Source organism: Mastigoproctus giganteus, chromosome 2 (genome assembly GCF_048544385.1).
Source record: "Mastigoproctus giganteus isolate SK-2022 chromosome 2, ASM4854438v1, whole genome shotgun sequence".
Taxonomy (NCBI): Eukaryota; Metazoa; Arthropoda; class Arachnida; order Uropygi; family Thelyphonidae; genus Mastigoproctus; species Mastigoproctus giganteus.
In genome coordinates this window covers 152,105,163-152,121,948 of record NC_143576.1, presented here as the reverse complement: position 1 = coordinate 152,121,948, position 16,786 = coordinate 152,105,163, and the positions used below count along the sequence as shown (strand labels likewise).

Here is a 16,786-nt window from a genome sequence, read left to right as displayed (position 1 = left end):
GGCCAAAAATGCAATCTGTAAAAGAGCTTTATTAGCATTAGTAGAGGCATATGATGCAAGAAAGCAAGCATATGCAGTATCAGCCAAAAAAAAAAAAAAAAAAACTTCCACTTCACCCCTCCATTTGTTCGAAATATATGTCCAGCGGAGCCTTCAATTTATTTAGGCTATCAACTTCCACAATAAGGGATGCAAGTCTGTTCCACCAACCAACTACCCGCTGGCTAAAGGAAAATTTCCACACATCTATCCTACATCTGTCTTTCCTCAAATCGAATTTATGCCCTCTCAGGTGATTATTCTGAGCAAGAGGAAGAATCCCATCAGCATTCAGCATGCTCAAACCATTCAAAGCTTTATACACCTCTATCAGATGACCTCGCCGGTGCCAAATCTCCAGACACTGTAATTTGCAAAACTTAAGCTTTTCTTCGTAAGAGCAACCCTTTGTTCCATTCACTAATCTTGTTTGTTTGTTACTTGGTTTTTAGGAGCATTAGCAACTAAGGCCATATTGCTCTGGGATATGCGGTCGTCATTCACTGACCTTTCCGCATCCTCCCTATTTGGTGTTGACGGGCTCGAACCCAAGTCTAATCAAGAAGCGTGTGTTACGCACTGCTGCTCCTTTCCACCTGGCTACGGAGGCGCCTTTCTGTACTCTTTCCAGTAGCTCTACATCCTTCTTGAAATGAGGCCTCCAGACCTGTATACAATACTCAAGGTGTGGTCTGACCATTGCCTTATACAAGGGAATAATCACCTCCTTATCCCTGCTAGAAAAATTCCTGTATATCATTCACAAGACACCATGAGCTACTCTAGCAGCCCGTCTGCACTGCTCAGAGAACTTCATATCTGCCTGCACAATTACCCCCAGGTCCTTTCCATTCTCTACCACTGTCAGTGTAGTACCACAGAGTTGATACGTTGCTTTGGGGTTGCTGTTTCCCATATGTAGTACTTTACATTTGTCAATGTTAAACTTCACTTGCCACCTCTCAGCCATCTGCTCAACTTTTCCAGATCCTGTTGCAGCAGCATTGCTTCAGTAGTGACCTTAACAACCCTGCCAACCTTGTATCGTCTCCAAACTTGGACATTAAGTTTGATATACCAACATCAATATTATTTATAAATACATAAAACAATAATGAACCCAACACTGAACCCTGAGGGACTCCACTAATAACATCAGTCCACGATGAGCAGTGTCCATTGATTACCACTCTCTGCTTCTCCCCCTCAACCACCCCTTTATCCATAGCAGCAATTTCCCTCCAATGCCACACTGCTCCAATTTGTGCAGCAGTCTTCCATGTGCAACAGTATCAAAAGTCTTTCTAAGATCCAAGTATATAATATCAAAGTTATTCCCTGCATCCAGTTCTTTTGTGACTGTATCATAGTATCCAATCAATTTGGACAGGCAAGACTTCCCCTTCACAAAATCGTGCCGTGTCCGCAGTGCTTCTTTAACCAGTGCTTCCATTAATTTTCCTGGAACAGAAGTTAAACTCACAGGTCTATAATTACTTGTATCAGCCTTTGATCCTCCTTTGTGAATTGGGGTCAATTTGCACATCTCCAGTCTATGGGTACCTCCCATGAGTCCAAGGAAGCTCTCATAATTATGGCTAAGGGTTTGCTTACTTCCTTTGCTGCCTCTTTTAATATAACTGGATAGATCCCATCCACCCCAGTTGGATGGGATCTTGTGTTTATCTTCAATAATTTCTCCTCCACTTTACTCTCAGTTATTACAGGATTATCTAGCTTACTGCTAGAGTTGAATACACCTCTGGCAATCCCCTCGCTGAATAACTCCTCATGTGTGAATGTCGATGCAAAATATTCATTTAGTTTGTAGCTACCTGAGCAGGATCATCAACAGTTGATCCATCGATATCAAGTGGACCAAACTGATTCATCCCCTTCCTTCTAAAGTTTACATAAGTAAAGAACTCTTTGCTGTTTTTCTTTGCATCCTTTGCCAAAGATTTCTTGTAATCTGCCTTCGCCTGCCTAACCTCCTTTGTAACTTGGTTACAGATCAACTTCTACCTATCATAGGCTTCTGTGTCACGTGTTAATTTGTATGTATCCCATGCATTTTTCTTCTCTGCCATATGTCTCATTAGTTCATCTGATATCCATTTAGGCCTAAACCTTGTTGCTGAATTTGCTGTTGGTAACATCATCAGTTGGTCCGGCTGTATAGAATTTAAATACTGTTTCAGACCATCGTATTACGAAAGCAATAACCCTTCCCACTGCCACCTAGTGGTTCCTTTACTGCAGATTCTTAATGCATGAAGAATCACTACTGATAATCAGATCAAGAGTATTACTCCCTCGAGTTGCCTCCCGAACATGCTGATGTAGAAAACACTCATCCAATAAATCAACAAAAGCCTTGCTAGTGTGTGAGTGACCAACCCACAAATTCCGGTCAATATCTGGGAAATTAAAATCCCCCATTATAAGACTCTCTGATTTACTGGCCCACTCTATTTCCCTGTACAGTTTCTTATTACACTCCTCAGAGTCATTAGGCCTATAGAACACTCCTACTCTCAATTTTGATTTCCCAATGCTTATGTCACACAAAACTGACTTGACACTGCACTGTCCAGCGATGTCGACTGGCTTCACTTCCTTAAATTTTATGTTTCTTAACTAATAGCATAACTCCTGCTTCCTTCCTATCCTTTCTGTAGACGTTGTACTCCCCAAATTCCAGTTCTGAAATTCCAGGCTGAAAAAAATTCTACCCCTTGCGCCTTGCACAATCTTTCCAGGTCCGAATTGATTGACAAGGCTCTCATCAGAAAATGGACTCTCTTTAGAAAATACAGCTGCGAGTTACAGGCTCCGAAAAAAACGATAAGTTTTTGCTTATTATTTGTGTAAACAGTTTTTGTAGATATACGTAATACTTTATAAAACCGTTATTTCATTCGAATATTGCAGGCATTGTTTTTGTATATAGTGATAGGGAATTCAAATTTTTAATTGAGGTAGTTAGGTAGCTCTAACGTATAATTATAGAAACAGTAATACGCTTCGCTGTTTCTATTAGATAGCGTAGTATTGACATTTAATTTAATTTAATTTATTGATCTTATTAATTTAAAATATCATGCCCCAAACTAGAGCAGGAAAGCAACGGGCATAAAGGGCACAAAAAACGGGCAGGAGTGCTGTGACTCGGGGGAGAACTGAGGGGGGCGATTCTCCAACGCATCACAGCCTAAAAAAATGTGCAACTTGTGAAATGTTTGCCGAACTATCTGGAACGGAACATGATATTGCCATGGGGGATGTCTTTGTGTGTGCGCAATGTAAGGAGTGTAAGGAAATCAGGCGACAACTCAGCGTTGTTATGGGCCTATATGAGAGTTTGAAGGACAGGGTGGATGCCCTCGAAAGATCTAAATTGAGGGGCCCATCAGGCTCTCAGCTGCCCACATCAACGCCAGAGCTTGCACTTGGTCATCACTCAACACAGCGGCAACCCCTAAGGCAGATTGCACTGGTCCCAAAGGAACTAGTAGTTGTTGGTGACTCTATTGTCAGGGAAACAGGAAACATCCTTTGTAGAAAGGATAGATGGAACAGGACCAGGGTATGTCTGCCAGGGCAAAGGTTGATGACGTTGTGTAGATGTCATCTTTTAAGGGCACAAAAGGTGATATAGTTGTACACGTTGGCACTAATGATATTAAGAGTAGGAGACCGGCAGAATTACTTAACAAGTACAGGTCACTGATGAAAAAAAGCCGTGAATTACGGTTGAATTTGAAAGTGTCTGCAATTCTGCACAGACACGATAGGAGGGAGTATATGACGAGAGCCCTGTCGATCAATTCGGCCCTGGAAAGATTGTGCAGGGCTCAAGGAGTAGAATTTTTTTCAGCCTGGACTGTACTTGTTAACAGGAGAGATTGCTTCTACAGGGATGGGATACACTTAAATAGAAAGGGTGCAAGAATATTTGCTGATGCTATCGAGGCAGTGTTAGGTGGGTCGGAAAACTGATAGCTTGGGGGGATACAAGGACTAATAGTTTAACAGTAGCCGTAGGCAGAGGTGAAGGTGATTCTTGCACAACTTCTATTAGAATAGGTAGCGAGCTGGAGCGAGGGGTGTTGGGGGTTTCAGGGACGGATGTCAGTCATCGTGAAACAGGTGGGTATATGGGATGTGTTAGAGTGGCTGGGAATAGGAATAGGTGCATGTATACCAATGCTAGAAGTATAGTAAATAAATTTGATGAATTTGAAGTGTTGGTCAAGACATCAAAGGCAGATATTGTTGGGATATCAGAGACGTGGTGTCACACAGATATAAGGAATGCCGAACTGGAATTTGGGGAGTACAATGTGTACAGAAAGGATAGACAGGATAGGAAGGGAGGAGGTGTTATGCTGTTAATAAAGAAAAACATAAAATCAAAAGAAGTGCATCCAGTTGATATAGATGAACAGTGCACTGTTGAGTCAGTTTGGTCTGACATAAGCACTGCGAAAGCAAAAATTAGAGTAGGAGTGTGTTATAGGCCTAATGACTCGAATGAGTACAATGAATAATTGTACAGAGAAATAGAGTGGGCTAGTAAATCGGAATGTCTTATAATGGGGGATTTTAACTTCCCAGATATTGACTGGAACTTGTGGGTTGGGCACTCACACACTAGTCAGAATTTTGTGGATTTATTGGATGATTGTTTTCTGCAGCAGCATGTTCGAGAGGCAACCAGAGAAAGTAATACTCTTGATCTGGTTATCAGCAGTGATCATTCATGTATTAGGAATTTGCAGATAAAAGAACCACTAGGTGGCAGTGATCACAGTGTACTGACGTGGGATTTACTTAAAGATTTAATTACCATCAGGGGTAAAGGAAAGGGTTTTTGCTTCCGTAAAGGCGAGTACAGTGGTCTCCGACAGTTTTTGAATTCTGTACAGTGGGATCAACTGACGATGTTACCAACAATAAATTCTAAGTGGGAAGCATTCAAGGAATTAATTGTGGAAGCTACTAAAAGTTTCATACCTATTAAGAAATATTGTTCAAGGTTTAGGCCTAAATGGTTGTCAAATGAACTAATGAGACTCGTAACAGAGAAGAAAAATGCATGGGATGCATATAAATTATCAAGCGACTCAGAAGCCTATGGCAGATATAAGTTAATCTGTAATCAGGTCACAAAGGAGGTTCGGCAGGCGAAGGCAGATTACGAGAAATCCTTGGCAAAAGATGCTAAGAAAAACAGCAAGGATTTCTTTTCTTATATAAACTCTAAAAGGAAGGGGATGAACCTGATTGGTCCACTTGACATCGATGGTTTGACTGTTGATGATCCTGCTCAGATAGCAAACAAACTGAATGAGTATTTTGCATCTACATTCACACGTGAGGAATTATTAAGGTTTGAAAATGGCAGACGGTTATCAAATTGTAGCAGGGTGCTTAATGATCTTGTAATAACTGAGAGCAAAGTGGAAGAGAAATTGTTGAAGTTAAACGTAAGAAAAGCACCTGGGGTGGATGGGATCTATCCAGTTATATTAAAGGAGGTGGCAAAGCAACTAAGCAAACCCTTAGCCATAATTATGAGCGCATCCTTGGACTCAGGGGAGGTTCCCACGGACTGGAGATGTGCAAATGTATCCCCAATTCACAAAGGGGGATCGAAGGGTGACAGGAGTAATTACAGACCAGTTAGTTTAACTTCTGTTCCGGGTAAAATAATGGAGTCGCTGGTTAAAGATGCATTGCATGATCATCTAGACAAGACTGCAGCAATAATTCAGACACAGCATGAGTTTGTTAAGGGAAAGTCGTCTGACAAATTTGATAGGATATTATGATGTGGTTACAAAGGAACTGGATGCAAAAAATAATTTTGATATCATATATTTGGATTTCAGGAAAGCTTTTGACACTGTTGCGCATGGAAGACTATTGTACAAATTGGAGCAGAATGGTATTAAGGGTAAGTTGCTACAATGGATAAAAGGATGGTTAAGTGCGAGAAGACAGAGGGTGGTAATCAATGGGTGCTGCTCTTCTTGAACTAATGTTATTAGTGGAGTCCCACAGGGTTCGGTGTTAGGTCCACTGTTGTTTTGTATATTTATCAATGATATTGATGAAGGTATATCAGGCTTAATGTCGAAGTTTGCAGATGATACAAAGGTTGGCAGGGTTGTTAATGACAGTAATGGCAGTGTGCTACTGCAACAGGATCTAGATAATTTGGGCAGATGGGCTAAGAAGTGGCAACTGAAGTTTAACCTTGACAAATGCAAAGTACTGCATATGGGTAGAAGTAACCCGAGAGAAACGTACCAACTGTGTGGTACTACACTCAAGGTGGCAGAAAATGAAAAAGACCTGGGAGTAATTGTGCAGTCAGATATGAAGTTCTCTGAGCAATGCAGACAGGCTGCCAGGGCAGGTCATGGGGTTTTGTCAATGATATATAGGAATTTTGCTAGCAGGGAAAAGGAGGTAATTATCCCTCTGTATAAGGCAATGGTCAGGCCACGCATTGAGTGCTGCGTACAGGTCTGGACGCCTCATTTTAGGATGGATGTAGATTTACTTGAGCGTGTACAGAGAAGGGCAACGAGATTGGTGAGGGGAATGAAGGGATCCTCTTACCAAGTTCTGCAAATTGCAGTGGCTGGAGACTAGGCACCTGCGCGGTGATCTGATTGAGGTATATAAGGCCTTGAATGGGTTGAGCACGCTGAATTCTGATGGGATCCTTCCACTTGTTCAGATTACGAACCTAAGGGGGCATAAATTCAAATTAAGAAAAGACAGATGTAGAATAGATGTGCAGAAATTTGCCTTTAGCCAGCGGGTGGAACAAATTGCTGGAACAAACTTCCACCTGTCGTTGTGGAAGTTGATAGGTTGAATAAATTTAAGGAGGAACTGAACAGGCATTTGGAGGGAATGGTGTGATTTTTTTTTTTTTTTTTTTTTTTTGGCTGATGCTGCATAAGCTCATACATTTGCTTTCTTGCATCACATACTACCACTACTACTACTACTACTACTACTACCACCATATACTCCCTCCTATCGTGTCTGGGCAGCATTGCAGACACTTTCAAATTCAACCCTAATTCATGGCTTTTTTTCAACAGTGACCTGTACTTGTTAAGTAAACCTGCCGGTCTCCTACTCTTAATATCATTTGTGCCAACATATACAACTTTATCACTTTTTGTGCCCTTAAAAGATGATATCCGCTCTACAACGTCATCAACCTTTGCCCCTGGCAGACATACACTGGTCCTGTTCCATCTATCCTTTTTACGTACTATGTTTACCGTTTCCCTGACAATAGAGTCACCAACAACTTCTAGTTCCTGTGGGAGCTTATAGCTGTTTATAGTGATCTGTGACAGCGTTATAGTCAGATACAGGTTATAATATAAGAACAGCGTTATAGCGAATCAGCGTAAAGCGAACCGTGTTATAACGGGGGCCTGCTGTACTACTATAATATTTCTACACTCTATTATTTCTTATTTTTCAGTAACGGAACAGCAATTAATAGAATCAGAATACAATTTCAAAATATGATCACATTAAGTGGCTTTTATAAATCACAGGAACTTACATTAAAACTGAATCCCTTAATTCTTGAGGAATATATATATATAGGTGCCTCATTCACTACATCCTCATCTCATCAGTGAGAAAAAATAAAATTCACACTAACTAGATTTGGTTCTGTATAGTAAGAACCGACGAGAATGGGGGGGGGGCCTCTAAACAACAGCTACTTAAATGTGGTAAAATTATATCCTAATTAGGAGATAGACAAGTCTGAGTGCCTTATTAGTGAAGATTTCAGCTTACCATTCAACATATGGAAATTGCAAAGCAATAACTAAGACAAAACATCTGAAACAACTGGAGAATACAAAGAGCATGAATATCCATGATCTGTTTATCACCAGTGAGTACAAATAAGCTAGTATAGGAAATATTAGCAGTGGGTGACCATGGTGTTCTCAAGGCACTATGGTCATGCACTGTAACTATAACAATTGAGATTTTAGTAGTTGAGAGTAATGCAAGGGGAAAGTACACTTTAATTATGAGGAACGTTCAAGCATTCATTTCTTTGTACGAGAGAAATGTTATTAAAATACTTGGGGGGGGGGAAGATTCACGCAGAAGATGGTCAAAAGAAACAATTTTAACACCATATACACTGAAGGACTGTTGTTGTTTGTTTTTTGCTTTTTAGGAGCATTAGCAACTAAGGCCATATTGTCCGCTGAAAGGACCGAATTCATGGGATACCTGGTTCTGGGCAATGCGACGCTGTCACCCCTCTCGCTAGTGGACGAACCCACCACTTGGCAGGTATATACACTATGCTGCTACTTTATTAGGTACACCTACCTAGTAGCGTGTTGAGCCTCATTTAGCCTTCAAAACAGCCTGAAATCGTCTAGGCATGGATTGAACAAGATGCCAAAAACATTGTGCAGACATGAGTGTGTCACGCAGTTCCTTGAGATTCGATGGAGGTGTAGGCCTGCAGCAAACAGCCCTTTGCAGCTCATCCCAAATATGTTCAATAGGATTGAGATCCAGGGACTGAGAGGACCACTGCAGCAAAGAAAAGTCATTGCCACGTTCCTGGAACCATTCCATAGTGATTTGGGCTTTGTGCACCGGCGCATTATCCTGCTGGAAGTAACCATCTGACTGAGGATAAAATGTCAACATGAACGGATGCACTTGGTCAGCAACGATGTTTAGGTACGATGTGGCATTCAGACGTGAATCTATGGGTATCAATGGATCCAACGTGTGCCAAGAAAACATTCCCCACAGCATAACACTGCCCCCACCACCTTGCACAGTAGTTATCAGACACGACAGGTCCATGGATTCATGTTGTTTTTCACCAAATTCTGAGCCTTCCATCAATATGATGCACCAGGAACTTTGACTAGTCAGACCAAGCAACTGTTTTCCAGTCCTCGATAGTTCAGTGCTGGTGTTGCTGTGCCCACAGGAAGCATGTTCTCTTGTTCTTCATTAATAACAAAGGTACGCGATGTGGCCGTCGGCTGTTGGAGCCCATTCGCAACAAAGTGCGACTAGTGGTCTGTTGCAATATTTTGTTCTGGGCACCAAGGTTTTATTCTGATGTGATGGCCAGTCTATGTGACATTGTGGCCAGTCTGTTTGCTTGCACAATTCTAGCCATCCTCTTCTGACCTCTCTTATCAACAAGTGATTTTCTTCCACAGGAGTGCCATTGAGAGGATGTTTTCTTTTGTTGCAATTCTCGATACACCATTGAAACTGTGGTGCATGAAAAGTTCAGGAGAACTGCCATTTCAGAGATGCTTTGTCCAGCATGTCTCACACCTACCACCATGCCACGTTCGAAGTCCGCTAGATCACTCCTTTTCCCCATTCTTGCTACGGTTTGTACGTTTAACTGATACTAGAAAGGTTATTCAGCTGCATTTATATCCACAACTGTGGTCATGTGACTTGCAATGTTGCAGGACAAACCATTTGTGTGCAAAGCAGGGGCACCCAATAAAGTGGCAGCATAGTGTAGCTACACTGCATCCACGTAGATGGAAATTCGATGTTAGTATGGATAAATGTCATGGGTTAACTGACTTTGAAACAGGTTTGATAGTGAATGCCCAATGAATGGGTCACTCTATTGTGGAGGTGGTACAGAAATTGCACTGTCCCCGTTTGACAGTATCAAGAGTGTATTGGGAATATGCAATTTATGGAATAACATCTCATCGTGGACAGCGCTGTGGGCAGAGAAAGGTGGTGAATGAATGTGGCCGTCAATGTCTGTCTCACACTGTTTCAGCCAACCGGAGAGTGACAGTGGCATCACCACCGATTTCAATGAGGGAGGTGCCAGAAATGCTCCACCAAGACCATCAGGCGATCATTAGCTGCAATAGGTTATGGGAGCCGCCGACCCACCAGTCCACTGCTAACACCATGACACAGGACTCTATGCCTCAACTGGGCGAAAGAATATCAGCACTGGACCTTGGATGAATGGAGTCTGGGTCTCCTGGTCTGATGAGTCCAGTTATTTCGAGTGGATGGGAGGGTTCATATCTGGTGGAACCGCATGAAGCTATAAACCGGTCATATCAACAAGTAACTGTTCAGGCAGGTGCACGACGGACAGTAATGGTCTAGGGAGTGTTCAAGTGGCACACGTTGGGCCCTCAGGTACGTCTAGATGCATTTCTGAAAGGTCCAGGTTACGTGTCCATCCTTGCAGACCATCTGCATCCCTTCATGGCCATCGTGCACCCACAGGGTAGTAGACTCTTCCAGCAGGATAATGTGCCTCCCACTGAGCTGTGGTGACTAGAACATGGTTCGAAGAGCATTCCGCAGATTTTACCACCATCGAATGGCCTCCCCGTTCATGAACCCTGTAGAGCATCTGTGAGATGCTGTGAAAAGGAAAGGCTCGTTTGAGCTTTGGATCCTCCATCTAGGAATGCAATGGAATTATGGACACTTACGGTGCAGCAACCATGGATGGAAATATCTGTGGAATGTTTCATGAACTAGTGGACTCAATGCCTTGCTGTGTGACTGTCCTTATCCGGGTGAAAGGTGGGCCTATCCTTTACTAGGTAGGTATCCCATGATTTCTGTCCACTCAGTGTACTTATATGTTAGCAAAGAATTTGAGATACTCCCACATGAGAAACTGCTATGAGTATTTGGATTATAAGCAAAATCCTGAGATGGACTGGAGGCTGTTTGAAGGACAGAAGGAAAGATGACCATAAGAAATGGTCATTACTCAGAGTTGCCATGGTGAAGTAGGATCCTTAATGGTTTAGTGCAGAGGGGGAGTTCTCATTTCTGATATTCTTGAAAGACATTTAGAATGGAAAGAATGGTTAAAAATGCAAGCAAGGCTGAGCTCCATCTGAATGATTTAAACACATTTCATGTGATTGTAGAAATGATAGGTAAATCTTAATGCTGCCAAATGCAAGGTTCCACCCTTGGGGAAAAAAAACATTTGAGAATAATTTATACAATCTGGGGTTAGAGTGGGGGAGAGAGATTGATTTGGGTCTAATTTAGTTTGGGGAGGACATTCTGTGGTTGTTCCTAAAAAAAACAGTATGTAAGAAAAATACTTTACAAGGTGGAGAGTTATGTGTATACAGTGTAGCAAATGGAAAACAAGACTGATGCTAGAAAAAATAATGATCCCATGTATGAGTAAATTAGCAGTGGTTTATTCAAAGCAACTTTCTCCCTTGTCTACATACTGCATGAAAGAATCACAAAACAACTAGGATGACTGGTGAAAAACCATGACTGGTATACTTCCAATGTTCATGTCACAGCTCTTTAAATGGTGTTGACATGAAATTAAAACCTCAGAGGTGCCTTGGGCTTTAGGAACAAAAAGAAGTTGCACGGGGATAAATCATAGAGCAGATATCTTTTAAGGGCACAAAACGTGATATCGTTGTACACATTGGCACTAATGACTTCAAGTGTAGGAGATCTACGGATGTACTTAACAAATACAGGTCAATGTTGAAAAAAGTCGCGAGTTAGGGTTAAATTTGAAAGTGTCTGCAATTCTGCCCAGACACAATAGGAGGGAGTATATGATGAGAGCCATGTCAATTAATTCGGCCCTGGAGAGATTGTGCAAGGCATAATGGACAGAATTTTACTCATCTTGGTCTGTGCTTGTTAACAGAAGAGATTGTTTCTACAGGGATAGGATAAACTTAAATAGAAACGGTGCAAGAATATTTGCTGACTCTATCGAGGCAATGTTAGTTGGGTCAGAAAATTGCTAGCTTGGGGGATCCACATACTAATAGATTAACACTAGCCACAGGAAGAGTTGGAAGTGATTCTTGCACTGCTTCTATTGTAATAAGCAGCAGCCTGGCAAGCAAGTTGCTGGGGATTTCAAGAACTGCTGGGAGTCATGAAACAAATAAATACATGGGCTGTGTTAGAGAAACTTAGGAGTAAGAACAGCTGCATGTATATTTGCATATACATCAATGCTAGGAGTATAGTAAATAAATTTGATGAATTTTTAAGTGCTGGTCAAGATATCAAAGGCAGATATTGTTGGGATATCAGGGATGTGGTGTCATGCAGGTTTCAGGAATGCAGAACTGGAATCTGGGGAGTACAATATAGACAGGATAGAAGGGGTGGAGGGGTTATGCTGTTAGTTAAGAAACACACAAAATCTAAGGAAGTGCATCCAGTTGACCTAGATGGACAGTGCAATGTTGAGTCAGTTTCGTGTGACAAGCACTGGAAATGCAAAAATGAGGGTAGCAGTTTGATATAGGCCTAATGACTCTGATGAGTGATGAGTACAATGAACAATTAGACAGAGAAATAGAATGGGTCAGTAAATCGGCATGTCTTGCAATGGGGAATTTTAACTTCCCAGATATAGACTGGAACTTGTGGGTTGGTTACATGCACACTAGAAAGGCTTTTGTGGATTTACTGGATGATTGTTTTCTACAGCAGCATGTTTAAGAGGCAACTAGAGGGAATAATACCCTTGATCTGATTATCAGCAGTGATTATTCATGCATTAAGAATTTACAGATAAAGGAATCATTAGGTGGCAGTGATCACCATATACCGATGTGGGATTGACTTAAACATTTAACTACTATCAGGTGGAAAGGGAAGGGTTTTTGCTTTCATAAAGATGACTACAGTGGTCTCAGACAGCATTAGCATAGGCACATAATGCAAGAAAGCAAGCTTATATAGTTTCAGCCAAAAAAAAAAAAAAAAAACAAAAAACAAACCTAATTTCACCCATCCACTCACTCCAAATGTTTGTCTAGTTCTGCTTGAATCTATTTAAGCTATCAATTTCTACAACGACAGATGGAAGTCTGTTCCAGCAATCAATCACATGCTGGCTAAAGGCAAACTTCCACACATCTATCTTACAACTGTCTTTCTTCAATTTGAATTTATGCCCTCTGAGGTGATTATTCTGAGCAAGAGGAAGAATCCCATTAGCATTGAGCATGCACAAACCATTCAAGGCTTTATACACCTCAATCAGATCACCTGGCAGGTGCCTAGTCTCAACATACACTGTAATTTGGAAAACTTAAGCCTTTCTTCGTAAGAGCAACCCTTTGTTCCATTCATTAATCTTGTTGCCCTTCTCTAAAATGTGTTGTGTTTTTGCAGATGAAAAACTTGCAGGTGAGATCATATTCAAGATGATTACATTCAAGAGTGGCCTTGATAATGTATACCATATTAAGATATAAAAAATAAGAAACAGCTGATTATTTACCAGGTGGCAAAGCTCCATAGACAACAGCACATTCATGACCAAGTTTTTCTAATTCCAAGCTCACCTTGAAGATGTCACTTTTACTGAAGCACACAACACAGTCTCCTGGTTGTATATACTGAAGGCTGCCTATAGAGAATAATTCATAAACATAAGTTACATCTAATAATTTTTAATATAATAAAGCTTTTTGAATACTAATACTTTTAGAATACAAAAATATGAAAATAAAAATAAACAATAAGAAAAATTCTAGAAATATACAATACAGCATGAGAAAAAAAATCTTTTAAAATAATCAAAGCTCACAACAATATACAAAAAATGAATTTTGCCTGGATGTGGTGATGTCTAATATTTAATTAATCTAACCAATACAATATAGTTTTGTTATCTAAAAAGTATACACTAATTTAATACCTTAAGGATATTTCATTTTTAGTGAAGTAGATGGTATTTATTTATTTATTCTTTTTTCCCAGTTTACTTTATTGTATATCAACAGGCTTTTTCTTTTCACTGGTTTCTTCATTGGCTTTCAAAACTCCTATCTCACAATTCCCATTCAAAATTTACCCGCAAAGTTTTTTAAAACCATTTTATTCACAATACATGAATAAAATGGTTTTAAAAACGATTTTTTAAAAGGGCGATTCTTTATTGCATCTGCAATAAAGAATTGCCCTGACCTAGCTGTACAGGTGCTAGATTTTAGTCCTTCTCTACATAGCCCGTGCAGATTTACACATTTTCCCCATCGATGGATGAGGCTACGGATACTGTTTTTGTAAAAGTGGTGATGGTCTTTAGACCATGAGTCTGTTGCAGAAATGAGTATCTTGTCATCAGGTAAGTGGGTCCCCAAAAGAAATGATTTGAGGGAAGGAAACAAGAAGTCCAATTGTGCAAAATCGGGTGAGTAGGCTGGATGGGGCAGTATTTCACATCCGCAAGTGGCCCCTTGTGTTGTGGCAATTTCAGAAGTGTGAACTAGGGCATTGTCTTGAAGCATTCTCATACCTTTGGATGGCATGCCATGCCTACATGTTTTGATTTTCTCCTGTAATTTTGTGAGTAAGTTGGCATAATAGGCACCTGTAATCGTTCTACCTTTCGGCCATTATTACGGCTTTCTCATCCCAAAACACTGTCAGCAAGACCTTTCCTGCTGACGCTTGGACCCTTGCCTTCTTGGGAGGTGGGGAACCATGATGTCGCCATTCCATGGACTGCTTTTTACTCTTAGAGTCGAAATGGTGTATCCAACTTTCATCTTGAGTGATTAGACGAGAGAAAGTCTTCCTCATTTTTTTGGCACAGGGCTAACAACTCTTGTGATTTCTGTTGTCGATCAGCCTTCTGGAAACCAGTCAATAATCGGGGAATCCATCTCGCACTCAATTTCTGTAAATGGAATTGGTCATGAAGGACTGTTTCAACAGAGCCCACACTAATCTTCACCTCCTGGGACAATTCACGCACAGATATCTGGTGATTGTCCATGATTAACGCCTCCACTTTTCTGATCATGCTGTCATCAATGGCTGAATGGAGACTACCTGGAATGGGCTCAGATTCTACCGATGTCCGATCACACCTAAACTGTCTATGACAGTGCTTCACAATGCCATAGAATGGGGCTTCATCCTTATATACAGCATTCATCTCGTGGATTTCTTTAGGAGATTTCCCCTTCAAGAACAGATACCGGATTACAGCTCTGGCTTCAACTTTGTCCATGATGCTACTTTGTAACACATTCAGCTCTGTAAGAGAAAACAAATTAAGACACAGGGCTGAAATTTTACAGCATTAGTACAGAGATATGAATGATGCTACATACAAAATATCATGACTCTGCGATATGTGGAAGTAGGTGAGGGTGATTTTTATTGAACCACCCTCATAAATTTGTCTATAGATTACTTGAATATTTTGACACACATGAAGTGTCATATAATGCCCATGTTAATGGAAAGAGTGAAGTGTGTAGGTTCTTTCTTGGAATAAACCATGTTTCGCTAAACAAGACAGAATTTCAACCCTACAATCACTGGTTATCCTTCAACAACCAATAACCCCAGAGAATTTGATTGGTGACAAGGCCAATATTTCTGAATTTTTAATCTTTTCTGATTAAGGACTATTCAGATGGTATGATACTTTCTCATTTCCTTTCTATTATAAATGAATAGGCGCATTATAACAAAAGTAGGTTATGTGCCATGAAACCCCCCACAAGAACAACATGTTACGTTTTGTGTTATAAATGTTTCTCTTTTCTCTGCCAAAACCTCTCATTCAACCAGAAAGCGATAGAGTTAGTGTTAAAGGATGATTAAAAGTTTACTGCGACAGCGAGTAAATTATTTGCATAACTGCTCGATGTTTATCACAATGCTAAAATCCAAACTGTGGGATGGAGAGAGAGAGAGAGAGAGAGAGAGAGAGAGGGGGGGGGGGGAAGTGAATTTCTCCTTCTCCATTCTGAGGGGTATACGAGAATTTGTCCTAGATGAAAATAGAAGAGTGAAATTGACAACAGACAATACCATTAGGCGAATATGTTAAGTATAATAAGATAGCCAAAAACATCTTAACTACACTAAGAACAAAAAGTATTAGTTATGCCTAGTCTGGCTATAGCTTTATGGCCATGCCCTAGAGCACCACGAACGGTAGAGAAGTTCAAGAGTGACAATTACAGACCAGCTTATATCTAACATAGGCTTCTGTGTCACCTGATAATTTATATGCATCTCATGCATTTTTCTTCTCCACCACCAGTCTCATTAGGCCATCTGACATCCATTTAGGCCTAGTAGCTTCCAAGGTTAATTCTTTGAATGCTTTCCATTTACAGTTTGCTGTTGATAATATCATCAGTTGGTCTCACTGTATTGAATTTACAACTGTCTCAGACCACCCTAGTCACTTTTACAAAAGCAAAAACCTTTCCCTTTACCCCTGAAGGTAGTTACATCTTTGAGAAATATATATCGCTCAAGAGCATACTGACTGTCAATCTTGCTAGCTTTCACAATATTAGCTACTGTTGAATATTTGACTTCCAACTAAATATTTTAATTTAGGAAAAAGCTTGATGTGGATTAATTATTTTATGCTCACTTTACTTTCACTCTCTGGTTAGAGAAGCTTCTATTTGTCCATCGATGAATCAACGTACATATCCACCAATACAGCTACAGCTATATTTTGGGAATATCATATAAACTTTTATAAGTTATATTTCAGTATTAGCATTAGTAGAGACATAAGCTTAATGGCTGATGCTGCATAAGCTTGCTTATGCAGCATCAGCCAAAAAAAAAACCCCACTCCCATTTCACCCCTCCGTTCGTTCGAAATAGCTGTCCAGCTGAGCGTTCAATTTATTTAGGCTAT

At 40.5% G+C, this 16,786-nt stretch overlaps 1 protein-coding gene across 2 annotated transcripts in view; it reads right to left on the bottom strand.

Moving 5' to 3' along the window:
* The window catches only part of Suv3 (Suv3 RNA helicase), a 349,258-nt gene that overhangs the window by 151,280 nt on the left and 181,192 nt on the right, over nucleotides 1–16,786 (bottom strand). For both annotated transcript variants that reach the window (XM_090368722.1, XM_090368723.1), the window contains one exon: nucleotides 13,382–13,510. In XM_090368722.1, coding sequence (XP_090224848.1) covers nucleotides 13,382–13,510 — 129 coding nt within the window. The remainder of the gene's footprint in view (nucleotides 1–13,381; nucleotides 13,511–16,786) is intronic.